The sequence below is a fragment of the Schistocerca serialis genome, chromosome 1 (assembly GCF_023864345.2).
Source record: "Schistocerca serialis cubense isolate TAMUIC-IGC-003099 chromosome 1, iqSchSeri2.2, whole genome shotgun sequence".
In the NCBI taxonomy this organism is placed as follows: Eukaryota; Metazoa; Arthropoda; class Insecta; order Orthoptera; family Acrididae; genus Schistocerca; species Schistocerca serialis.
This window is the reverse complement of record NC_064638.1, coordinates 521,366,690-521,394,497: the sequence shown is the minus strand read 5'-3', so window position 1 is coordinate 521,394,497 and position 27,808 is coordinate 521,366,690. Positions and strand designations below refer to the sequence as shown.

Sequence of the window (27,808 nt, the reverse complement as noted above, 5' to 3'; positions counted from 1 at the left end):
ACAGTGAATGAGGTTGGGGAGAGAGCGTGTACTTGTATGACTTGCTCTTCCTTTTTATGCCATTTTAAGCCCATCCCTTCTTAAGGATATTTGTCCGGGCACTGACAACACAGGTCTGTATTTTTGAAAGTTGTTTGAAATTTGATAACTGACTTTTATGTACTTTTCAGCGCTGATTTCAAAAATTTAATCCATTTTTTTCTATCACGCCAGGTTTTCTCACAAAAAAGGCAGTATTTTTGGGTATAATAACAAAATTTAAGCAATTTATCACATTTTTTCAACGTTATAAAATTTTATTTTATTTATAAATCATGTTCTAAACTACATTTCCAGTACACTTCCAATCCTCTTTAAACTCATAAGTCCTTATAATAACTCTTTCGCTTTCTGTCGAAGCTTCTTTTATTGCTTCTCCGGCTGTGGACTCGTTGAGGATCATCTCTTTTTACCATCCAGCGGTAGTCCGCTATCATGTTGACGTTCCATCTTCCTTGATATCTTCTTTCCATTTCTTTGATGTCTTGGTGGAATCTTTCGCCATGCTCTTCACTTACATCACCAAGGTTTGCAGGGAAATAGTCAAGATGTGAGTGGAGAAAATGAACTTTAATGCTCATGTACAGCCCAGCTTCTTAAAGTTGTCGAGCATGTCTGCGACGATTGTTTTGTAGTTTGGATGTCTTTTGTTTCCTAGGAAACCGCAAACAACTAATTTAAAAGATGTCCATGGTGCCTTTTCTTTTGTTTCCATTTTGTCCACAAAGTTGGGATCTGTCATTAGTTTTTTGATGTCTGGTCCGACAAAGATACCTTCTTCTAGCTTTGCCTCGGATAAATCAGGAAACTGTCCATAAAGATATCTGAAACACTCCCGTTCTTTTGCAATGCCTTAACTAATTGTTTCATCAGCCCCAACCTAATGTGAAGTGGTGAAAGTAACACCTTTTTGGGATCCACAAGGATTCTCCTCTCAACATTTTTAACCCCTACCTGTACGGTTTTTCTTAAGGGCTAAGCTTTTTTTATGTAGTGCTGCTTTCTGTCTTTACTGTTCCATTCACAGAGAAAGCAAGGGTACTTTGTATAGCCACTTTGTTGACCAAGCAGCATTGAAATCACTTTTAAATCACCACATAGTGGCCATTTGTGGTCCGAATAGCAGAGTTTGCTTAAAACCAGTTCAACGTTTTCGTAACATTCTCTTAAGTGAACCGAATATCCAACTGGTATAGAAGCATACTTATTGCCATTGTGTAGAAGTACTGTTTTAAGGGTTCTTTTTGAACAATCAATAAAAAGTCTCCCCTCATCACGAGGATATTCTATTTTGAAACGTGCCGTAAGTCCAGGAACATCACTGCAAAACACCAGGTCACCTTCTTGAGAGAAGAAAGATGAAGACTCCTTTTCCCTCGATAGATACCAAGAAAAGGATGTACCCGGAACCAACATATGTTTATCTTTCAATGTAGATCCTAAAACCTCTACCTAGGTCTCTAATTAAATCGTTCAGTTCAGATTGTGAGAATGGAATGGGATCGGTTGTGCCAGGGTCGTAGAAATCTCTGTCTTCTTCACTATCACCTTGCTGAGCCAATGGCTCGTTATCATCTACATCATCCAAAGAATCTGGAGGAGAGGGTATTGGTACTTCAGGTCCATGAGGAACAGGGCTAATGGCTGATTGAATGTTACGGTAAGAAATATCGTTTTTTTTTTCAAATTGAAACCTCATACGTTGCACGAACAAAAATAGCAGTCATCATTATGATTTTTGGGCTCCCTCCAAATCATTGGTATTCCAAAACATAAGGGCCGCTTTTTACGTTGAAACCATTGCCTCAGTTTTTCAACACACACTGAACAAACTTTGTGTGGGGCCCAAGGCTTATCTTGATCGCCTAACTTTATACCAAACTAGGCGAAATATGCTTTTTCAAGAGAATCTACTTCACAACACAAGAAAACAGTCACTACTTTCAAGCACTACTAACAACAACACGTGAACAGCACAGAGTGAAGACGTACTGTGAACTGAAGGACAATAGCAGAAGCTGACTGCTTGGTGATGGCGGGGGAAGGGGCAGCGCGACAGACAGGCACTGACATGAAAATACTGTTGGTTTCTCCTAATTACTCTTTATTTTACGTGTATCTAGTATAAAACGGATAAATAACGGTTTATGGAGACCCTAAAACCCAAAATTCATGCTCAATGGAGTACTGAAATATCCAAAAAAGCTAAACTAGACAAGCAGTTTGTGAAATAACTGTACGTGATGGAATTTTTCGCTATTTTTCCCGAAATCAGCGTTGAAAACACTATAAAAATCACTTAAGAAATTTGAAACAATTTTTATATCACAGACGTGTGTAATCTAGCCGTTGAGAGCCCATAAACCATACAGTCGCAAGCACAACCGATGTTACTCAAAATTCCTTCACGCCCGACACTACGTTAAGTGCACAGATACCTGCGTCATTATTCACAATTCAGGTTAGAATCTAAACTATTTGTGAGGCTGTACCATCTCCAACTAACGGCTTTGCTTCCACTAGAGCTAATAAATTACTCCACCAAGAGGTATTATTTTATGTAATCATGTAATACTTTTTTTCATGTATCGAGTAACTGAATGAGTTCTAGAGATTCACGACACCTTTCTCCTATTTTCCGCTGTTTCTTTCCAGAACTCTTGGTAAACGTTTGGTAACTGAAATCTCAGAAGGAACAGGCAATTTCGCAATAGAGCGCACAATTATTTTTAATAAGCGTTTGTTTAACTGCACAGTCACTAAATAATTCACAGAAAAAACCGGCTACAGCCAACACAGACACCCTATAGATCGTGAGCCGCGGCAGTATACTTCAATGTTATATGCAACTAACGACAAGGGGGATATAAAAAAAAAGCTGATGGTCATACTTACTATCTTCATTATGACGACAATTTTTCCCCGAAGAAGGCTGTCAAGACTACCAAATATTCCGATGACGTGGTACCGTCGAATAGTTACAAAGAAAACCCGTAAAACATGGCGTTGCTTTCGGGCTTTTTGTCATCACCTTAGTCCGCAGCTCGTGGTCGTGCGGTAGCGTTCTCGTTTCCCGCGCCCGGTTTCCCTGGTTCGATTCCCGGCGGGTCAGGGATTTTCTCTGCCTCGTGATGACTGGGTGTTGTGTGATGTCCTTAGGTTAGTTAGGTTTAAGTAGTTCTAAGTTCTAGGGGACTGATGACCATAGATGTTAAGTCCCATAGTGCTCAGAGCCATTTGAACCTTTTTTTTTTTTGTCATCATCTTAGGTATAACTTTGTGCGTAACTTTTGTCTCTTTTTATGGAAGATATCAGTCGCTCAAATTCTTCTACGTTAAATGCTTCGCCAAGCGAGTGCTCTGAACTGTTAGCGATAGCAGGACTGGCTGAACTGTTTATCCGTATGCGCACAATGGCTACCATGTTGCGACATTATCCTTAGTCAAGGATCACCAAGCCGAGCCCCGATGCATGCTGAAGACATGCGGAAAATGAATAACGCAACTTGCTTTATGTAGTAAGAAGGATTTCAGCTTGCATCTTTATGCTACAAGTGTTTATTACTGCACAAGACTGTATAGAGACCATAAATGTATGTAAACAGGAGAAAAAATTTAAAAAAAGCTTCTTGCCACCTCATAATCACGTTTACTTACGCCAATATGCGCCAGTTGAAATCCAATCTGCAGTGGTTGTACACCTTTTGCTGAGAAAGCTCTATTGTTACGCCGCGCGGTCTAGGGCGCCTTGCTACGGTTCGCGCGGCTCTCCCCGTCGGATGTTCGAGTCCTCCCTCGGGCATGGGTATGTGTGTTCCCCTTAGCGTAAGTTAGTTTAAGTTAGATTAAGTTGTGTGTAAGCCTAGGAACCGATGACCTCAGCAGTTTGGTCCCATAGGAACTTACCGCCAATTTCCAATTTTCCTCTATTGTTGCCTAAGGGGTGGGTTTCGATAAATTTTATTGCTTTGATTGTTCATATAAACCACCTTACGTGTATTTTCGTTGAAATTTCTACATGCGTTGCATAGTTATTCTAACTAAACTCCCCTTAACCACTTCGATCCCTGCTTCCATCTGTAGGAAAACTAGGAGTGTTCTCTAGGAGTGTTCTAGTTCAGTTGTATTTTTTCCTAGATAGTCATATGAGTCCTATGTTTGACTGAAACTGCTACAGGCGTCTCGGAATTAAGCTTACGCGTCACCACTGTCCCACCGCCACAAATAGAAGTATTAGAGGAGTCTTACTAAGTCCAATAAGCAATGTGTACCAAGTTTGGAACAAATTGCTCCAGGCCCTCCAGAACTATGAACCTTTCAAGATGGACTAATTACTAATGGGAAATAAGACAGCAGAGGACAATGTTGCGTCACTTTTGGAGGAATTACGACGAAGTTTGCCATACGCGATGTAGGGAAACGTAGGAAACCTACATTTGCATGACAACATGGAGAACAGAGCAGCGGTCCCACAGAATATGCGTCTTACCACTAGGCCGCGCTGCTCGGTTTAGACTCTCGCTAGACGTATTCAGCTCCCGTGGATGAGATGATGTCACAGATCGTACTAAACTCAGAATTTCGTTAAATCCAAACCTTGGTCCCCGTTTATTATTCTTCCGATCAGGCTATGTCATAGACATGGAGACTTTACATTTTTCTAGCTATGCCTTATTTCATTATTATAGTGCAGACAGTTTATTTACTTGGCCCTTTCAATAATGCATGCTCGCGCGCGTGTGTGACTGTGTGTGGTTGATGCTGTGGATCCTCTCCTGAACTGTGCTGCCAGACTTTCTCACATAGGACTTGCCGCATTTGTTCCCTGATAAGCCAAAATATTATGACCACTGCCCATCGCGACGTTGGAAGCCGCCTGGTGACGTTACGGGTACGTGATGGGCTATTAAAAATATTTAATCTCCGCAGAAACGGATACGTGATCAACCTAGTGAAGATATAGATGCCAATGGGGAAATCCACTGGGATAAGCCACTTTGTCAATGGATAGATTATTATTATGCAAAAAGCCTGTCAACAACTATCTCCAAAACGAGGAAGCTGGTCGATTGTTGGCATGCCACTGTCGTGAGCTCCTACGGAAAGAGGTAGAAGTACAGTGAAACTACCACTAGGAGCTAAATGGTTGGACGTCCACTGGTCTTCACAAAACGTGGGGTTCGGAGGACTGTCTGTTCTGTAAAGTAGGCTAGATAGTGATCTGTGACAGCTCTGCCGAAAGAGCACAATGCTGGTAAACGGACGAGCGTTTCGGAGCACACAGTTCATCGTACATTGTTGAACAACTCTACGTTTTCACATGTTGACCCAACGATATCGTCAGTTACGATTGCAGTTGGCATGGGACCATCGTAATTCGACCGTCGATCAATGGAAACGCATCGGATCTTGGCGCGAATCACATTTTTGATACACTAGATCGATGGTCGTCTCCATTAATGCCGTCACCGAGGTGAGCGACGGCTCGAAACGAGCAGCGTGCAGGCTGGTGGGATCAGTATTATGTTACAGGAGATATTCTCTCGCTCTTGCGTGGGGTATGTGGTTGTAATTGAACGCACAGTCAGCTGCGAACCACCTGCATGGGATATATGGCGGTAATCGAAGACACGCTGACAGCTGCGAAGGAACCACCTGCATGGGATATATGGCGGTAATCGAAGACACGCTGACAGCTGCGAAGGAACCACCTGCATGGGATATGTGGTAGTAATCGAAGACATGCTGACAGCTGCGAAGGAACCACCTGCATGGGATATGTGGTAATAATCGAAGACATGCTGACAGCTGCGAAGGAACCACCTGCATGGGATATGTGGTAATAATCGAAGACATGCTGACAGCTGCGAAGGAACCACCTGCATGGGATATGTGGTAGTAATCGAAGACATGCTGACAGCTGCGAACCACCTGCATCCCTTCACACTTAGGCTTTCCCCGACAGCGATGTCATCATTCAGCAGTATAGTTGTCTGTGTCTCAGAGCCAAAACTGTGCTACAGTTGTTGGAGAAGCATTATGGTGAACTCACGTTGATGTCTCGGTGACCAAATTCCCGTGACGCAAATCCAAAGGAACCCATCTGAGTCGCTATCCGGCGCCATCACAGTGCACGCAAATCAGCGGCCGTTATTTACGCGAATTACAGGACCTGTGGCACTTTATTTTACAGGTCTGTCTTGTTCACACAAACTTTTACACTTCACTATTACCGTCCTTAGATCTGTCACAAACAAAAACAGGGTGTAACCAACTAGTTCAGTTTGCCGAACCTAAATCTATAACAGGTCTGGTGCTGCATAAGAGAAATTAAATATTCTGATGTAGGTATCAACTTCAAATTATACATGTAGGTCCATAGTATGTGCTAGTGATGGTCAGGATGAGTCTGGTATTTATACAAATAACTGAGACCAGCAGAGAGCACTATAGCTAGGGTACATGAGTAACCAGTATTGCAAATGTAATGGTTAAAATGCAGTATGCTTGGTCATTAATTAAAATACTTCAAATGGCAAAATGACCGTAGTGATACACAACACGCTGAATTAGATGCATATTTAAAATCCACATAAGAAGTGCAAACAGTAATTTTGTGAAGCTCCTAAGGAACCAAACTGCTGAGGTCATCGGTCCCTAGACTTAATCACTACTTAAACTAACTTATGCTAAGAACAACACACACACCCGTGCCCGAGGCAGGTCTCGAACCTCCGGCGGGAGGGACCGCGCAATCCGTGACATGCCGCCCTAAACTGCGCGGCCACTCCGTTCGGCGAAGCTCCTAGCCTGGCAAAGTAAAGTACGCAATTGCGTAAAAGCCAGTATAAGTGGTACAAGAATAAAATCACATCTATAAAATGAAATCTTTCAGCATGATAAAACAATTAAACTGCAACAGTAAGTGTAAGGTAATTAACGAAACAGTAACTAAAATTAAAAAGTCGATAGTCGACAGTAGACCCGGAGTGGGCTCTCAATGGCACCGCCTCGTGGCTTCTTTGTGTGACGTTCTTGGTTTCTTGTGGCGGAACTTGCGGAGGGGCTCCATTGTCATTGTCATCGGCTCTCTGGCGTTTGTCTAATTGCGCTTTTATTTTACTTTAAGAGTGTGTTTATATGCTAACTTTGTAATTTTGTGCTATTCTACTTTTTTGCGTTTAGGTTTCTTTGGCACTTTATAACAGTAATTGGCTGTATGGTCCATGTAACCCAAAGCCAAAATAAAAAGGAGAAAGACTTGCTGAGGAAGGCCCAACCGCGTCGTCGCTGGCGGCGCCGCACACGGGGGGCACGTCAACCCGGTAGGTCGCTCGACGCTGTTCAAACTAGTAGGTTTCTGAATACATCAGAATAAGCATTCAGATTAAACTCATTCTGCTCATTTAGCAGAATGGTTGTCGTTTTCTGTGTACATAAATCTCCATTTCCTCTAGTAGATTCAGTAATTGTCCAAAAAAATGGTTCAAATGGCTCTGAGCACTATGGGACTTAACAGCTGTGGTCATCAGTCCCCTAGAACATAGAACTACTTAAACCTAACTAACCTAAGGACATCACACACATCCATGCCCGAGGCAGGATTCGAACCTGCGACCGTAGCAGTCGCGCGGTTCCGGACTGCGCGCCTAGGAGCAATTGTCCCTTTGGCGTCCTATGCAACACTTTCATATTATGCTCTATGTTTCTGTTCGAATGTTTTTCTCTGAAAGTGTACCGAAAGCGCTCTTATTTTGGTTATACATAATGCTCTCTAAAACGAATCTAAATTCCTTCCCATCTGACCGATATAAAACTTGTCACAGTCTCTACAGTTGATGTTATAGACACCAGATTGTAAATAAGTGTTGCTGATGTTGCCAACTTTGTGGCGAAGTCTAAAACCAATTGAACTTATCGTTAGAAATCCAAATTTTACTTTCATTTTTCTGAAAGCACGGTGAGCTTAATTTTTTCGTACACTCCGCCCATTCTTTCTGCTATCTTGCACATTTCACTTTCGTCACCTTTTTACTGTAGTATGGTGTCGTCTACATAACGTCTGTGATACACGGTTTTTTCGCAGACATCAGGAATTTGTTCAAAATACTTATTTTATAGCTCACTTACAAATATCTCAGGTAAGGCACCGACTAACCGTTGCCCTTTGCGAGTCTGTTCTTTTGATAAAAAATCTTATCGTTAAACTAAAACTAATTAAATGACAACACAAGTTCTAATATTTTCCAAGAGTTCTGTTATTTCCCCTTGACTAACCTTCTTGTACATTAGCACGTTCTTCTTTATAATCTCCAGCTGGGAATGGTAAATGCTTAATACCATTCGCTAATTCGTAATTATTCTCGACACTGAATGACTTTTTTTAAGTATATGCTGCTTTCAGTTTTTTGTTGCATTCCCGGCTCAGTTAGTAATTGGGACATTGGGACATTGGGACATATTGTTAATAATCGGCATAATCGGTTCACCCTCTTGCGGAATTTAATTTGCAAACGAAGCGGAGGAATGGACGGATTCACCATTTTTAATCTACGTTTCTCTTTCTCATCTGGAAACAAAAATATACTGTTTTAAATTGTTTTCCTTATGTCTGATTGCAATTTGTTCACAGGATTTCTCTTGACTTCGACTATGTTGTTATCTGCAAGTTTTTTGGTCAGCATTGTCGTTGGTCACACCACTACTGGCGCGATCTCTTTGCAGCTGCATCAAGGGTCGCAGAATCGAATCTCGCTCGTACTACGGATTTTCAGTCTTCGTTGTAACCTGGTCTTCTCCTCTCAGCGATGACAGAAGTTTGCCCATATGACAGGTAATTGCGATTCCCCTTTCCCCATTAGATAACCGGTGTAGGTTAGTGACATACAAGTCACCGAAGTAGCATCGAATTGAATCACTTGCACCTGGCCTTGAGCCACACGGAGTTATTATTATTATCAAGGGAAACTGTAACAATGATAGCCATGATGACCGTCTGTGGTACTCCAGGAGTCTTCGCACTGGCCGTGTGGATGCTTGTCTTGCAGCATAGAAGGCCATTTCCAGCTCATGCTACATGCCATGACTATACAATACTTCATATAGGAGCAAATAATATGCCTTTCCTCACAAGCGCTAATCACGTGGAGCCGCTACGATCCTGCACGGCGTCGTGTACGACCCTCCCGAACTGATCGATTCCACATGTGTCTGACATTCAAAGATTTTCAGATCGATGGGAGCAGTCATATCGCAGAATGATAAACTGCAGCCTCAATGCATTAAAATGCTGCCGTTGTTGAATTCCGACACATACTGATAGGTTTTTCTACTGCTAACACGAGGCGTAATACGAGCTTCTGACGAACAATGACTAGTCAAACGCGATTTCTGGATAAGAAACTAGCCGTATAATCCTTCCTTACATACACCATGTAAATTTAGTTACTCCTGCTGCTCTGTGTGATTGCAGTGAAATGGGGAAAGGAAATCGCAACACCAAAAACGAGTCATGGGACATAAACGAAAGTTGGTAAGCGTGTTTTTACATCTGGAAGATGATGTCTATTCAGATTGCACGCCATCGCTTAAGAGTAGTCATTAGTGGCGCCCCTATGAAGATGCAAAACAAGTTTGATTTAAGTACACGCCGTAACGGCCCTGAAGTTTAGTTGTCTTAGAGATTGGACGTGGTGAGTTTATGTCAACCAAGAATGCCTTTAAGGCGCCAAGGACGCGACGTGGTGAGTTTATGTCAACCAAGAATGCCTTTAAGGCGCCAAGGACGCCATTTTCAGCACCTCACTGAGTTTGAACGAGATCCTGCAACAGTGCTATGAGAAACTGTATGACCCTTCTGCGATACTGCAGCAAGACTTGGTAAGAATGTAGCCATTCTACATGGCTGCTGGCAACGGTGGTCGAAAGACTGGACGGTTGGTTGTAAGTTGTAAGAAGACTTGTCTCCGGAGGGCCACGTCGCACTACGGACAGGCAAGACAGTCGTGTTCGGCGTATGGTTCTGGCGCATCGTACTGTATCTGCAGCGCTGATATGAGCAGTAGTTGGCAACACAGTAAACTATTACAAATGATTTACTATAAGGACAGCTCCGAGCCAGATGCCCTGTAGTGTGCATTCCTTTGACCAGAAACCACCGCCATTTGCTGCTTCGATAGTGTCAAGCAACAGCTCGTTGGAAGGCATGGTGGAGGTCTGTTGAGTTTTCTAATGCCTCAGTGCCAGTGGTGGCCGTGTTTTGGTTAGAAGTAGGCCAGCCAACCTGTCTGCGTGCTAGACGCGCTACACCTACATCTGGAGTTACGGTCTGGGGCGCAATTTCTTATGACAGCAGTAACGCTCTCTTGGTTGTCCCACACAGCCTCATTGGAAATTTGTACAATCTTCTGATTCTACCTGTCGTGTTGCCACACACGAACAGCATTTCATGGAGTGTTTTTCAACAAATAATTCTCGCCCACTTACCGCTGATGTAATCCAACATGCTCTATAGAGTGTCGACATGTTGCTGCGCATGCTCGATCACCATATCTGTCTCCAATTGACACATGTGGAACATCATCGGACGACAACTTCAGCGTCATCCACAAACAGCATTAGCCGTTCCTGTATTGACCGACCAACCAAGTGCAACCCCCATGGAACTCCATCCCACAAACTGACAACCGGCACCTGTACAACACAATGTATGCACGTCTGCATACTCACATTCAACGTTCTGGTAGTACACAGCATTTCACATTTGCAATGGCTTATCTCGCTCTCACATTAACCTGTGCTCTTGCAATGTTAATCACTTAAATATGTTACCTAGACAAATGTAATTCCGAAATTGCATTACTCTATGTTAATTAATTTTTCGGTTTGCGATTTTTTTCCGTCAGTGTAATAGACTTCACGCTAATTTGAGGTATGTTACATGTCGCCTTCGTGGTGTTGCAGGTTTAATGGCCACAAGTAAAAACCACACGTTTGCAGATATAAATTTAGTGCAAAAATGTTTGAGTAGTTAATGTTTTTACTGGCAGAGACGCAAGAAATGACTTACTTACTTACTTACCCTACTTCGCACGTGTTGCCTACAGCGCCTGAGGAACATGATGTAGGCGAGCAGCAAGCGGACGTCGTCCCCTGCGGCGAAGAGCGCGACGGAGAGGGGCCCGCTCCAGGAGCGCGCCTGGCGCTCCACGTGGTGCACGTGCGACAGCGAGGCGTGCAGCGCCAGGCACGTGGTCCAGTCCCCCGCTGGCGTAGGCAGCTGCTGCCAGCGGTCGCCCACCGACACGAACTGCCGCACGCGGTACTTCTGAGAGGCGTCCATCACCGACAGTGGGGTCAACACCAGTGCGGGCGCTTCCTGCAAAGCACCGTGGTAACGATTCGCAAGCAGATACAGGCGGGCGTAATCTTCATCGACGGCATCTTAGTGCCCACTAACACGTTCCTTAAAGCGCAGAACAAAATCGCGAGTACCTAGACTTGTCACAACGTGCACGTCAGATGTCAGTCTGCATGTGTAGAGAAAAAGCTGTCACGGCGTCCAGTGCTAAGAGAAATCCAGCAAGTCTTACTTCCTCTACAGTCACTGCGTTATATGCGGTAGCAGTGAAAAAACACAAAAAGAAAAAATGGTCACTGCCAATGAAATACAGTGAAACCTTCCCGTCTCCTCTATATCTCTTTTGCGTTACGCAACCTTCCCTTCTACAGTAACCTATCAAACCTTCTCTGACGATTTCTATCTCTTGCTTAATAATAACAAATGAAATCTTCCCTTTGAAATTTATACTCTTTCTAAATCTTCGCATACAAATTTAAATGGTGATTATTAAAGTGATTTTCTGATTATTTCGACGACACATAGAATGTGCAATAACCCAAAACTATTCCTTACCTTTTTTACTGTTGCTGGATCGCCATCTGACTGCTACATCGAACTGCGACATGAATATACTTACTCTGTTTTACTATACTTTATTAGCTGCTGGTGGTCTGTCATAATAAGTGGCTGTATTTATTACCAAAGCTGACGTTATTATTTAATAGCAAAGCTGACGTTATTCTTTAATTAATTTGAGAGACGTTAGGTAATTCATAGTTAAACTTTTTCCTGACAACAATAAAATTTTGCAAAGTTTTACGTTGATGGTTTTTGGGATGGATTATAATCAGTAATGCAATATTGCTGGCAAAAATTAATTATATTCTGAATGAAATGATTTTACAAACGTTCAAATGGGACTTACTTTTTACAATAATCTTACAGCTAGCATTGCGCAAACATATCTTCAGTAGTCTTAAGTTTCTCAAAAAAATAATTCAATAATATTAGTTCCTCTTATCATAATAATTAGCTGATGTCCCTGTACATCCGTTTATAATCTCTTGTAAAACATAGCTGGTGGCTGGCAGGCACACCGCTCCTCTCAACCTCTCGCTTCAGACCTGCTACCGACTCGCTTCACTTCTCGCTTACTACTGACTTCCTACGAACGCTAAAGTGCGGTTTCTCCCGCCAACGATGCTTTCTGGTGCAGACAATCGCTACTACCATTACAAAATGCATCAATGTGCGGTCTTTCCCGCTCTTTTTAAAATTATATCAATCTGCGGTCTCTCCTGCCAACAATACTTTGGTGCAGACATTCCCTGCTACCACAATTATTTCCAACATGACAAATATTAATTATTCCTACTTAATCCTATTAATGAAATATAAACATCTTTCATAAATTATTGTTTGACAATAGACAATATAAATATACACGTCTTACAACTGGATGAGCAGTTAGAGAACAAATACCTGTCTCGATATTAACTAACGATGAGCGAGGATAATTATCGATTCGTACTAGACTCTGTGCAGCAGAAATTAATGGAAACACTTTTCCGAGAAGTTATCAGCTATTCTATGGTTCCACGCTACTGGTATCCTGAAGTCTGTGAAAAAACTTTATTTTTGCTACATAAACATCGTCATCGCCAGCAACACTTCTCTTTGAGATCTCAATCAAACGTCTCTCTCGGTAGTAAGGTGAAAGCAGACTTTTTCTTTTCTTTTTAAATTCACCCATTGATGTCTTTCAAATACAACACATTTCGTTTAATGCTGTATCGCGTTTGGTCCTGTTGTGATAATATGTACATCTGATGACAAAATAAACGGCTTTATTTCATATTGTGAATTAGCTCACATGTTCTTTGCATCAGTTTTCCATTTTCAACCTTATTTCTTCTCAGAATCACATTGACATTCCCCCCCCCCTCCCCCCTCCCCGCAGGAGCCGTAAAGTGCACGGCTGCAGACAGACGTCTGAGGGCATGCATTTGAGTAAACGCTTCAGCTACTATCGGCAGTACTCGTGAAGCATTGTATGCCCTATCATGCATGGTTTTAGAATAGCCTTCGATTCTGTGATATATGCAGCAGCAGGCTGGGGGAAATGAATTTATGCAGTCTGCGAAACTCCACACACACTTTCGTGCTAAAGGGAATCTGTGACTCAGCACTGAACGGCTCACATAAGTGTAGCAACCTCACTAGAAGGAGGCAATGACCTGTGCAGTTTTCTTTTTAAGGGCGTCAACTACTATGTTTGGTTTATACTCATTGTTAAATGCTAAAAGAATTACTACGCTAGGCACTTCTGCCATCGAGTCTAACTCAAAAAATATTTCTCTATTCCTTTCGTGGGGTCTATCTCTTATCAGATCCAACGCATTCTTCGAAAGAAATGCGACTGCAACGTTGCTTTTTCTACTAATAACAATTTGAAAAAAAACTTAATTCATAATTTACATTCTATTCGTTCCCCCTTAGAAAATTCTGGTGTCTACAAAATTGTCTGCGATACTTGCACCTCTTACTATATAGGACAAACTGGACGTGCCTTCACTACCAGATATGAAGAACACTTGCTAAGAAAAAATGGCACTGGCCCCCAAAATTCATCTTTTGCCGACCATCTTCTAATTACAGGTCATTCACCTAAAGCCATATGAGATAGCAACATTTTGCACACCGAAAAGAAAGGGCGTAGACAAGACAGTCTAGAAGAATTAGAGATTTTCAAGCATCTAGCTCGAAAGGATAGCCTCATCCTTAACGAACTGTTACAGCTACGTAACAAACATTTTTTCAACGGTATAAAGCCGTTAATAGATATGTGACTACGGGTTTCCTTGTGCAGGTTGCCGAAATGTTCTTTTTCTTCTAAGGTAGTCCCATGTTTTCTAATTATCAAATGTTTCTTGGCTGTATTTCACGTGAATATTGCTTTCTAAAAGTTGTCATTCAGTCCTATCTACATTTTCATAATGATACTTTCATGTTTTACCTTACTGTTATAAGCTTTGATGTAGACAAAATGTTATGTTGTACGCTACTATCAAACAAACATTGCTTTCCATTATGCACCAAATACGTTTACTGAAAGCTGCAGTGTACTTCAGAGTGACACAGATACATTATAGTATTTTTCATAATAGAAGTAAAGTTTCGAAACAACGCTCAGAACACTATACTATACCAGCCGTTCAGTTCCTCGGCTATAGAAATCTGCTCCTTGGTCATGGGGCAATTCGAAAACCGCTGTGTGAACGTCCTCATCGAAAAATCTGCGACAGCCTTCAATCAGTTACTGGACTGCTGGACATCGTCGCCTGTAACCGATGTCGATGATCTTGCTTCCCATTCCGGATCACTCATGTCCTTTGCGGCCTTGATCATATTGTTGGCACCATTCCACCGTGGTTAGAAGCCGCGTTGCATTTGGTCCATATATCGCCAGAATTTCAAGGTGAATCTATGTGCAGTGTAAAGGTTTTGTCCACATGAATAGTACTGTCTAGCATACTACAGCTTTGGAGCACTTTTCCCGTTGTCACGGCATTTCACTCCCCGACGCTGATGCATCTGTTGTCCATAACGCAGCAGAACTGGGCGTGCAGGAAATGCAGTATGTGAACTCTCGTCTGACAACACGCCACTCTTGTTCCACAATGGGCTTAGCGTGGGCTTATATGTGTTTTTTGAGGTCCCCTCGTATTACGGGCTTCTATGTCGAAGCGAGTCACTTACACCGAGGTGACAAAAGTCATGGAATACTTCCGAACAGCGTGGTGGATCACCTTTTCCTCGGCGTAGTGTAGCAGCCGGACGGTGTGGCCGTGCGGTTCTAGGCGCTACAGTCTGGAACCGTGCGACCGCTACGGTCGCAAGTTCGAGTCCTGCCTCGGGCATGGATGTGTGTGATGTCCTTCGGTTAGTTAGGTTTAAGTAGTTCTAAGTTCTAGGGGACTGATGACCACAGAAGTTAAGTCCCATAGTGCTCAGAGCCATTTTTTTAATGACATTCACGTATCGTACGCCCGTTACGGCGCCTTCCATGACCACCAGCGGCGTACGTCGGCCCCATATAATGCCACCCCAAAACAGCAGGGAACCTCCACCTTGCTGCACTCGCTGGACAGTGTGTCTAAGACGTTCAGCCTGACCGGGTTGCCTCCAAACACGTCTCCGACGATTGTCTGGTTAAAGGCATATGCGATCCTCATCGGTGAAGAGTATGTGATGCCAATCCCGAGCGGTCCATTCGGCATGTTGTTGGCTCCATCCGTACCGCGCTGCATGGTGTCGTGGTTGCAAAGATGGACCTCTCCATGGACATCGGGAGTGAATTTGCGCATAATGCAGCCTACTTCGCACAGTTTGAGTTGTAACGCGACATCCTGTGGCTACACTAAAAGCATTATTCAACATGGTGGCGTTGCTGTCAGGGCTCCTCCGAGCCGTAATCCGTAGGTAGCGGTCATCCGCTACAGTAATAGCCCGTGGGCGGCCTGAGCGTGACAAATCATCGACGGTTGCTGTCTCTCTGTATCTCATCCAAGCCCGAACATCGCTATGGTTCACTCCGAGACGCCTGGACACTTCCCTTGTTGAGAGCCCTTCCCGGCACAAAGTAACAAACCGGACGCGATCGAACCGCGGTATTGACCGTCTAGGCATGGTTGAAGTACAGACAACACGAGCACTGTACCTCCTTCCTGGTGGAATGACTGGAACTGATAGGCTGTCGGACCCTCTCCGTCTAATAGGCGCTGCTCATGCATGGTTGTTCACGTCTTTGGGCGGGTTTAGTGACATCTCTGAACTGTCTAAGGGACTGTGTCTGTGATACAATATCCAAAGTCAACTCCTATCTTCAGGAGTTCTGGGAACCAGGGTGATGGAAAACTTTTTTTGATGTGTGTATAACATACATGTGTTAATGTCTTATAATTTGAGATGTAAGCGATGCTTAGTAATGTGCGTCAGCCCTCTTCCAGGCACTTAAATCTTATTTGCAGAGTATCCATGTGGATGTAGCACTTCACGAGAAACAGCTCATGAGGCTGGTGTTGAGCTATCACGGTAGAACAGTATTCCCGACGACGTCATACTCATTAACCAATAACAGCGTGACACACGGGAATGGCCTACCTGTTGCCTTGGTACGTCCTACATTGATTTCTGCGGTTATTTCACGCACCGTTGATTGTTTCTGAGCTCTGATAACTCTACGTAAACGCCGCTGCTCTCAGTCGTTAAGTGAAGGCCGTCGGCCACTGCGTTGTCCGTGGTGAGAGGTAATGCCTGAAATTTTATATTCTCAGCACACTCTTGACACTGTGCATTTCGGAGTGTTGAAATCCCTAACGACTTCCGAAATGGGATGTTCCATGCGTCTAGCTCCAACTACCATTCCGCGTTCGAAGTCTGTTAATTCTTTTCGAGCGGCCATAATCTCTTCGGAAATCTTTTCACATGAATCAACTGAGTCCAATGACAGTTCTGCCAAAGCACTGCCATTTTATTCCATATGTACGCAATATTACCACCATATGTATTTGTCCACATCGCTATTCCGTGACTTGTCACCGTAGTATGCATAGATACATCTGGATGGTTCTGCGGTGCAATCTTTACTTTCTTTTGTGTGTGTGTTTTTACGTGGCGTGTATTCGTCTATATTAAATGTGTAGTTTAGATTTACACCACCTTTAGTGGTATTATTTAGTAGATCTCTTAGTGACAAACAGTCCTGAGCAAATAGTGAGCGACGTGGTGTATACAAGAGTTAGTGACCGCACGGTCGGTGTAGCAATACTAAATCCGTAACATACAAATCCATCCAAAATAAACGCAAAATATTTTTACATTAAAAAATCCAAAATAAGTTCGCTTGACACTGTCCTAAAGGCAGTCTCCATTCCTTCCATACTACGTCAGCTAGATGTGGCTTAAATTCAATCAAATAGTGATGACGGCAGCCGAGCGTAAGTTAACAAGAAGTGGAACACTCCCTCCGCCCCCCCCCCCCCCTCACACACACACACACACACACATAATTCACAAAGTAGTCAGGACACTTGGAGGACTAACAAAAAAAGCAACCCAGGAGTCTCAGTACTATCACACCAGGAACCGGAGCCTTACGAAGTTGACGAATACTATCCGCCAGCGTTCGTTTTGCTCGGAACCTCCGTATAGTGATACAGCCACCGTCACACTGTGCCCATAACCAGGTAGATTTCGTCTGGAAAGGTGACGTCGTGCCGCTCCTGCATGCAACGTCGGTCGCGCGGCTCTGCCCCATGAAGGGAAGCTTCAACAATGGCCGCCGTCCTGGCAGTCCGTGGTATTCCAGACGTGGCCGTACTGTCTTTTTAATGCTTGCCTTGCTGCAGACAGGCCCATTTATTGACTCGAGGTGCGTCACGTGGCTGTACGATTCTGCACAGCAGAACGAACAATATGTCTGTCCTCTCAGGCACCAGTCTCGTTGGGCCTTTGACATCTTGCATGGCCTTTAGCATTACCTACTTGAAACTATCGATTCCTTGTTCTGATGACAGTAGTTGGATTCCGACCAACGCGCACAGCAACCTCTCTTTCGACAGGCCACGATCCTGCTGCTAATGAAATTGTTGGCCGGGATATCCAATCTGGGATAGGATACATGGCAGCCAGTCGCACTGACCACTCAGGTAGGACGCGGATATCCTGCTGATGTCACAGTGCAACAACTACTTGTAGAATTTTCTCCTATTTACACGAGATATAACGAGAATTTATCAGAGACAAACAACATTTAAATGTCGCTTCTAATGGAAAACTTGCTGAATAATGTTTCTTTATGCACATTATGTGTAAGGAGCTGTCAAATGAAAACTGAACACCCGCCACAACGGACAATGGAATGGTTCCATCGAAATGTAATCGGCATACGTGTTAAGACGTTAGTGATGAAATGGTTCAAATTGCTCTGGGCACCATGGGACTTACCTTCTGAGGTCATCAGTCCCCTAGAACTTAGAACTACTTAAACCTAGCTAACCTAAGGACATCACACACATCCATGCCCGAAGCAGGGTTCGAACCTGCGACCGTAGCGGTCGCGCGGTTCCAGACTGTAGTGCCTAGAACCGCTCGGCCACCCTGGCCGGCTGACGTTAGTGATCAATTCACCTTTTGTAGAACACGGTCGGCCGTTAGCGGACCCACAACCGCACCCACTCTTGCACTTCCTCGTCTGACAGAAACCGACGCCTAGGCGTGTCCTTCTTCACGTCACCAAAGATGTGAAAATCACAAGGTGAAAGATACGCGCTGTAACGAAGGTTGCAGTGTTGCTGTGATTTCCAACAAAATCGTTAAAGCATAGCATTCGTCCGATTGGAAGTGTGGGAGCGGTCGTATTCGTGTAACAGGATGATTCCCTCCGAAAGCATGACAACAGCCCGAGGGCAAAAGGCAAAACCAACAGTGGAAACATGCCACGTCTCCTCCACCAAAGAAATCGAAAGCTATTCACATAATTTCTGGTAAGTTCATGACTGTCTTCTTATTCGACTGCAGTAGCCCTTTGTCCGTTGAGTTCCTCGACCGTGGAACCACAATCAGTGTGCAGGTTGCAGAACCTGCGATGCACCGTAAAGTCAAAACGCCCAGGAATGCTGTCGAGCAGTCATGCTGTTGCGCGAAAATGCCCGCTCCCACACTGCCAATCGGACGAAGGTTACGCTTCAGCGATTTGGTTGGGAATCAGTGCAACGTCCTCCGTACGGCCCGTATGTTTCACTATGTGAGTTTCACATCTTTGACGACTTGGAGAAAGACATGCGTGGTCGTCTAGTCGGACGAGGGAATGCAAGAGCGCGAACAGTTGTGGATCCGCCAGCGGCCGGCCGCATTCTACGAAACAAGAATTGATCGTCTCGTCTCGCAGTGGGAATTACGTGTGGTGATTACTTTTAAATGGAAGCATTCTGTGCTGTAACACTTCTCATCCAAGGATGTAGTACACTGTGATGGTGTATTCGCAAAAGCAAGTCTAGCGCCCAACGTCCTAGGTAGCAGGAAGCGAAGCCCCTACCACAGAATGATCGTTGCTGTACAAGGTAGCCGGCCTGCACGTTTACGACATAAGTGCTCACAGGGCACTATGTCTTAGACAATTAATATGAGCAACACAATATGAAATATATATTAAAAGAACGTACACAGAATACTGAATTTTGGGTGTTGCAAGGTGTGTGGCACTGCAGTCCAAGTCCTATACGATAATTCACCTAACAGATGAAAGGAATTATCCAAACTATAGAATTATTCTTGGACTGTTTCTGTGACAGCTATTACGTTCAGTCTTTGAGTCGAAGTTTCAGTAGAAACTAGGTGTTTAACAACCCCACGATCACTCGTAAACAGCGGATTGCTATTACGATGGCAACCGTTGATGTGCGTCGGATGGTTTGAAACTGTAGACTGGAACTGCTACTGAACGAATTGCGACGGTAAATGATGAACCTGAACCACGTACGATGCATCTCCATTTATTCGCGGTCGACGGAATGATTGCCGTCTGCACTCTACTTTGAGGAAGAGGAAAGCAGTTGTAGTTTTTTTTATTAGCTTTCGGGCTGTGCCCATTCAGCCATCTCATTAGTGGAATGTCAATTAAAACGCTACGAACGTGAGGATAACACAACACCCAGTTCCTGAGCAGAGAAAATCTCCGACCCAGCGGGGAATCAAACCCGGGCCTCTTAGCATAGCAATCAGCCACGCTGATCGTGCTGCTACCGTGGCGAACAAGCTGTACTTATCAGCATTCAGTGAGGCAGCTGATCGATTTTCAGCGACCGTCTCCCGTGTGGAGCGAGTTACAATTTCAGAGCAGTTTAGTAATTATTAACTTTGCGTTTAAATACATGCAAGCCCACATAACACGAGTCAAGACCTATAGTAGGTACCTTTTCATTGACGTAGCGTTTTCCCAATGGCCGCAGAAGGAGCTGAGCGTTCGTGATGTATGACGGACAAGGCAACAGGAGTGACGTCACAAGTTCATTGTGTGATCTGTATTTCTCATGTGCCCCGCAACGGATGGATCTGGCAGAGCCGAGCGTTCGTGATGTATTTCCGGCAAGAGAACTACTGTGACGTCACAAGTTTCTTGCGGTACCGTATTTCTTGTGGGCGCGCGACGGATAGATGTGGCGCTTTGAAGAACCAGTAGCGGAAGCGGAAGTTAGTTCCTTAATGTGAGTGACGCCTCATGACGACAGATCCGAACTGAGCGGCGCCCGCTGTGAAGTGTGTATGGATGCTGGCGCCCTCTCGTGTGCCATCGGTTACATGCACAATCAAAGACCTTGCACAGCATACGACAGTCTTCATGCCAGTTTAACGTTTCTTGCAGTGCAAAATATAACCTGTTCTAACTCAAAGTGTTGTGGCAGCTCAAAAAATGGTTCAAGTGGCGCTAGGCACTATGAGACTTAACATCTGAGGTCATCAGTCCCCTAGACTTAGAACTACTTAAACCTAACTAACCCGACATCACACACATCCATGCCCGAGGTAGGGTTCGAACCTGCGACCGTAGCAGCATCGCGGTTCCGGATTGAAGCGCCTAGAACCGCTCGGCCACAGCGGCCGGCGTTGTGGCAGCCTGTAGTTATTGTTTGCCAATTGTTTATTCGTAGCAGGGTAGATTCAGTTGACGTTGAAAATGCTGTATAACGCCTCTATGGTTGGCACTCTTTTACAGTCTTCAATAACGGTGTAGCTCTTCAGAGATTATAAGAAAACGGGTTGGGAGTGATGTGGTAGCATAACACCGACTTCTTTGGAATCACTCCATTTTCACAAGAATAGATGTTATAGCTCATGCTGGAGAGGCACTCTAATTTTCAATTGCTTACAATACGTCGTAACATAACGTCCCATCGACGACGATATTAAATGAGTCGGAATACAGATGGTGCACGAATAAGACATGTCTTAGGCTAGGCTGTTTCAGTTGAGTCTATCTATCTTTCGCCATTAATGAACTAGGGAGGCCACAATAAACCTAAATCAAGATGACCGAACGGGAATTTGAGCCATATTCTCTCAAATGCAAGAACAGTGTCTTGACATGACATCATTTTCGGTTTAAATCAGTAACTATTTTATTGCGCTGTTGGAATTATGCCATTTTTGATATTTTCAGTCATCTGCAAAGACATAATACAACATTAATATCTTATACTTACTTATTTATTCAGCAGACGGGTACATTACAAAAATTAATGTTTACTATTATCTCGTGGTGAACAGTCAGCTTTTCAGGGTCACAGTCACAATCAGGAAACATTATTTTCTACCATTTCTTCAGAGAATTGTCACACCTTCCTTTGTTGGTTCTTATCCGGCTAAGAATCTGCCAGATCTTGAGTGGCAAACGGAAAGCCAGGTGGCTTGGTCGACATGCACAGCATGTTGAGTTGTTCCGTCGTAGCATTAAGGGGGTAGGACGTCAAACGGGCCGACTTGGAACAGGAGAGGCACCACAGGACATTTTAATTAGCACTGTCTATACTTTTCAAATAAATTCATAAAACTTTGTCAGCATGACCAGGAAGGATTCAGAATTCACACTCATAGCAGTGGAAATTCGAAAACATAAGGAAGCATTTTTTTTTACATGTGAAATTTCATCATTTTCTTTCACTTACTAATGGCAGCATTTGTTTCTATAGGTACACTTTTCGTCATAAGTAAGAGAGATTCTTCGATGAATTTTGCACAGCACACAAACCTTACTTAAAGGTGTATGAAACTCTAGAATTTTCCAAATGTATTAAAAACTGTGGTACAAATTGAGGTAATTAACTATAAAATTTGTGTTTTTCCTAAACATGAAGTTTAAAATATAACAGCTCATTTGTTTTTTCATAAATTAAATAAATTCTAGAGTTTCGTACACCTGTAAGTATGGTATGTATGCTGTGCAAAATTCACCGAAGAATCTCTCTAACTTAGGAAGAAAAGTGTACCTATAGCAAAAAATAATGAAATTTCGCACGTAAAAAAAAATTATTTTGTTATGTTTTCGAACTTCCACCGCAACGAGTGTGAATCCTGAAACCTTCCTGGTGATGCTGACAAAGTTTTATGAACTTATTTGTAAAAGTATAGACAATGGAAATTAAAATGTCGTGTGATGCCTCTCCTTCTCCAAGTCGGCCCGTTTGGCGTCCTACCCCCCTTAATCTACCATATGTGTCTCCATCAATTATTAATCATAAAGTCGTTCTCCGCTGACATCCTTGCTGTTTCCAGATATGGTTGACGGGAACGAACTGTTCATTTACTGATTTTTAGAATGTCTGCGTGAATAGGGAGGTGAGAACTTTTCTGTAGTTTTTGTACATCCGTGCAAGTGAACTTTCCTGCTGCAGAGATGGAGAGTAAGTGTAGCTCTGATTATACCAGTTATAATGCGCATGGTTTGCCTGAGCTGCGTGGCACAAAGTCCTGTGTGAGTACTAGGCTCATATGGCAAAAAATTAGTCAACCCAGGGCGCACGCGCCGATGAATCATTAACCCTTTCCAGACGGCGCAACGATCGAATCATGTAGTCAATGGCACACACACTTCTTCTAAGTGAACATAACGTAGCAGCGATCAGTGAGACGCTTATGTTTCAGGCGGACATTGTATGTAAACAAGTAAGAACGTGACGGAGTCTTAAAAAGGGGCATACGATGTGTTAAGTTCTGCATTTGTTGGTGTTTCGCGGCGAACTGTACAACGTGTTTGCAAGCAATGATGCAACATACGTGGCCACGAAACACCTCGTCAGAATTTTCGTCGGAAAAGATTCTGGCTGAGAGGGATCGGAGAATCAAGATCCCTTCCAAACCCGACAGGAATTGCTGCAGGCGGTGACTAAAGGTCCATTCCCACCTGTTAGCCAGACAACTTTGCGACGGGAACTGCAAGCAATGAACTGTGAGAGTCGGTCATCTCGTAAGAGGCCATTGCTCACGTAGGCACATTAGGACGACAACAGCAAAGTTCTAAAGTTCTCTGAATACTCCCCCACCCTATTATACCACGGTTGGCCTGCAAAACCAGCTGACATGGCCCCCATAGAAAGTATGTGGGACATTTGCAACGGGTGGAAGGGGGGGGGGGGATAAATAAAACGCTGACAACAGCATCCCCGCAATTTAGTGGAAATGCGACGTGCTTGCACAATCATATCGACACACTTTCTAACAGCAGCTATGTGGTTGTCAAGACCAGCTGCGGAATTAGAAGATATTACAGATACTTGTAATGATTTCTGTATGGGTGATTAATTTTTTCCGGTGAGCTTATTCATACAAGCTGGAGAGTAATGTTCTGCGGAAGAATAAACCAGTCCAACATGTTTACATTGTATTATGTCTCTGTAGGTACTTGAAAATGGCACAAACGCCGATACTGCAATAGCGCAGTATAACGGTTACAGCTAAAAGCGAGAATTACATCATTTAAAGAATTATGGAGGACGCGGAATCATATTACAAAAAGCTAGTGACTTGACAGTTGAATCAGGTGGCTTACTATCGAGTTTATAGCTTTTTGTCACGACCCATCGCTGGTGTTTGAGTAAAGAGGAGAATTACACCAGACGTTAAGCACGCCGCGGGAGGTGGCGCCCTGGTTGGATCTCATTCTGGAGGACGACGACCATGCAGCTTAGGTTTTCAGTGATTTCCCTAAGTCGGTCATGGCTAAAGCCGGGCTGGACCATTGGAAGGGCACGGCCAATTTCCTTCCCCATCCTTCCGTAATCCGAGCTTGTGCTACGCCTCTGATAACCTTAATGTCGAAGGGATCGTAAACTCTAATCTTTACAAAGTGCACGTTATCACTTGCTGATAATTGATCCATAAGCAAACAGGAGCACAACACCACCTGAAGGTCGGCTGTGCGTCTGCGAATTCGCCAACCTCTGTCTAAGAGTACAGACTGCATAAGTTTTTACGAAGCTGTCCTGTAACCCACAAAACCAGCAATGTGTGTAACATCTGTGTAGCGTCACAGGGGGTCTAGATGAGATACAAATTCTACTCACGAGAAATGACACTCAGGTCTCTTCATAGAGGCGACTTGCTTTCATTTCTGTGGCAGCTGTCGACGTGTAGTGATCAGACACGTCACTATCCATCAAGTACGATGTAAGAATCCAGGAGTTCTAATTTCCGTGCCGTCCCTATTGCTAGCCGACGATCTCTACACGATATGGTTTCAGACCATGACTACTTGAAGGCAGAAATGTTTGTCGTCCTTTTAGGCGACAACCAGTTGTACACGTCATCTTTCTATAAAACCAGTCAACGCATCTAGTGGGTTAACGGTTTGAAGATCACTGTATATGAGGATCAGGTCAGATAAAAGGAGATCTCTTTTGTTGCAGTTGTCGATCTACGTAAGACCTTTTACAATGCATAATAAAATAATGTATACAAAATCATTATAACTGAGGGTAAGGCATTGAAGTCGACGAGTGCTCTACTACATCTGTGGTAATCGAATGAGAGAAATAAAAACTGGAAGGTCAAGCAGATTAGTATTAAGTAGGTGTAAGGATGGATTGTAGGTTATCGCAGACGTTCGTCAGCTTATGACTGGGAGGGACAACGAAGGGAATGAAGGAAAATGTCAGAACAGGGATGTCAGAGCAAGGGAAAATACCGGTTGCTCTTCTAGACAAAATTATGGATTGCTTAGAAGAACTGTAGAATGCATTGGATAGCAGCATTTAGAAAAGAATTTAGATTAAAAATTAATAAGGTTAATAACAAAAAATTATGAATGGAAGACAAGGAACAGTGACTTTATAAACATAAGCATTGAGGATGAGATAACGGTAGAGGAAATTAAGGAATTCTAGGTTACTCAAGGTGGGAGCCAAGGGGACATCAGAAGCGGATTGATGCAGGCAAACTTTTTGCAGAAAAGTGACTCTTGGTTGTGACTGTATTGCAGCCATTTCCTCGAACTTGAAATTGTTGAAACCGGCTGTCACTTAACGTATCTTCGCTATGCTGAACAACGTAAACAATAACTGCTGAGTACTATCAGCGCACTTAGCGATTGTCCTTAGAGTAGGCTAGACTATTGTCGTATGAAACGCGTATTTTTTTGGCAGAATGATCTTAAATTTTAGTGAACTACTTTGATCCAGTTTAATCATTAGTTCAATAGTAAGTGTGACCTGTGATTCAAGTAATGTCGATATATCTGATGGTGTGAAGGAAGAGTAAATACCAAACGAAAATCACGTCTCTGCCTGATGATTTCAAAGTTTACGCATCTAAATATAAGAAAATTTACATCGTTCTCCATCCTCTGTGTTTCACCACTGTTGAGATGCTGGGAAGCTCATACGGCGTTACCAAATACTGAAATAGTATTGAGTAAATTGTTGAAACTGTAAATCTGGAGCACAAAACTGTCAGCTCCTGAAACACGGACCGAGTGGGAACTGGAGGAGAAGGATCTGGGAGCATTTGAACGATGGTACAAGGAGAGTATATTAAAAATTAAATGCACAAGTAAATTCATTAGAAAGAAGACGTTGAAAGGTCTTTGTGGGAAACTCACAGACAGAAATGGAAAGTGTTACATCATTAAGCGTCAAAAGCGATATGTATCAAATTTTGTATTGATGTTCATCACATAATGGGCAATAAATTAAACTTTCATTCCATTAAAAATTATGTCCATCGCCGCGCGGTTCGAGGCGCCATGTCACGGGTTGCCGAGTCTTCCCTCGGGCATGGGTGTGTGTGTTGTTCTTAGCATAAGTTATTTTAAGTAGGGACCGATGACCTCAGTTGTTTGGTGTTTGGTCCCTTAGGAGCTCACACACATTTGAACATCATGTCCATCGTCAACATCATTATCAGTGTGAACTCCGTAGTGTGCTCTCAAGATTGAGAGTTCTGAGAGAAGTGGATATTGCCTTTTGGTGAAACGTTTTGAATTCATAAGTTCGGACGTACGAACTAAATATTGACGAAAGTGGCAGGCAAATAGTTGCCTGTTACCTATACCGTTTGATTTGCATTTAGACGATTTAATCGTGAAAAGGAAGAGCCAAGAGGCCGATCAGGCCATACTGACCTCTCGAGAGAATAATCTCTCCATAGACAACAACTGTTAAACATCAAAAACAAAAAACAAAAGTGATGAGATTGTGCGACATCGATGCTAGAAGACCAAAACTTTGTTTAGGTAATTTTAGCCTTGAACCTTTAACAAATTTTAAATAGTTTGCCTGCGGTGTTAACACAGAACCATAAAAAAGGGTAGTGAAGGCGAAGTGTGGAAAACTGAGAGGATATACTAAGAAATTAGTTGAACTGATACAAGACTAGAACTGAACAGAAGATCTTTGCCGTAATCAATAAAACTGAGGATTACAGACAACGATACGTCAACATACTTTATGGCTAGATATCTATCGCACACCGAAGTTTAGATCTCGCTACGGTCTAAAGGAAGGAAACAGCACGTGCCGACGAGAAAAACGTGGCCCAACGAGGCTATTAACAGATGGTAGTGGCTGATCTACGACGGGATGGTGATTACACTGTCCCATAAGTTTAATGTGAGGTTCTGATGTCTATTCCGTGAGAAAAAAAAAATGGTTTGCACATGAATTTGTAGTATCTTATTGTCTGGCCTAATATTCTGCTTCTTTATTGTTGGCGGTATCTTAATTGAGGTTGCGAGATAAAGTCAGAGATCTGGGTCGTGTAAAAAGCACTTCATTGAAGCCTAGGAGTTGTTGGCTCATGCCCGAGCTCGATCAATACACAGCAGACACTCTGTCGCCAAAAGCTACGAGTCTTCGACGAGCGGTCTAGGCTGACGAAGCTATGCAGGCGCTGCGATTCTGCCCATTCTGTTGTATTTGCCGGGAGTGACGTCGCACTTGCCCGTATAATATACTTCGGAAAAAAATTCACATCATTTATTAATAGATTTATTTGATCTACCAAGGCTAAATCCAACCAAGCATTTCACTATATATACTGGGCTTTTCCCGAGAAATAATGATTGGTGATAATTATAGATTAAAGTAAAAAACTTCAGTTCAAACAGTTACTACTGCAATGTTCACAAAAAACATTGGAAAAAGTAATAAAAATTTAACAATGGTTCTTTGATGCTTCTAGTAAATCTGAGGAACTCTAAGGGTTTCTGGGAGCATAACATTCATTTTCAAATTTATTACCACCACAGTGTGCGTGCTTCTTTAATGCATTTAGGGGAGAGCTGCGTGTTTGTACGCAGCGGGTCATCGTACGCGTTCAGTATCTGAAGTTTGCGGTAAACATGTCTTTCGACTGCTGCTGCCTTCTTCCAATTTCTGG

General features: G+C 43.3%; 1 protein-coding gene across 1 annotated transcript in view; it reads right to left on the bottom strand.

Moving 5' to 3' along the window:
* LOC126410864 (beta-1,4-glucuronyltransferase 1-like) overlaps positions 1-27,808 on the bottom strand; it is an 82,376-nt gene that overhangs the window by 5,169 nt on the left and 49,399 nt on the right. Inside the window, exon 2 of the mRNA XM_050081323.1 lies at positions 11,120-11,416. Coding sequence (XP_049937280.1) covers positions 11,120-11,416 — 297 coding nt within the window. The remainder of the gene's footprint in view (positions 1-11,119; positions 11,417-27,808) is intronic.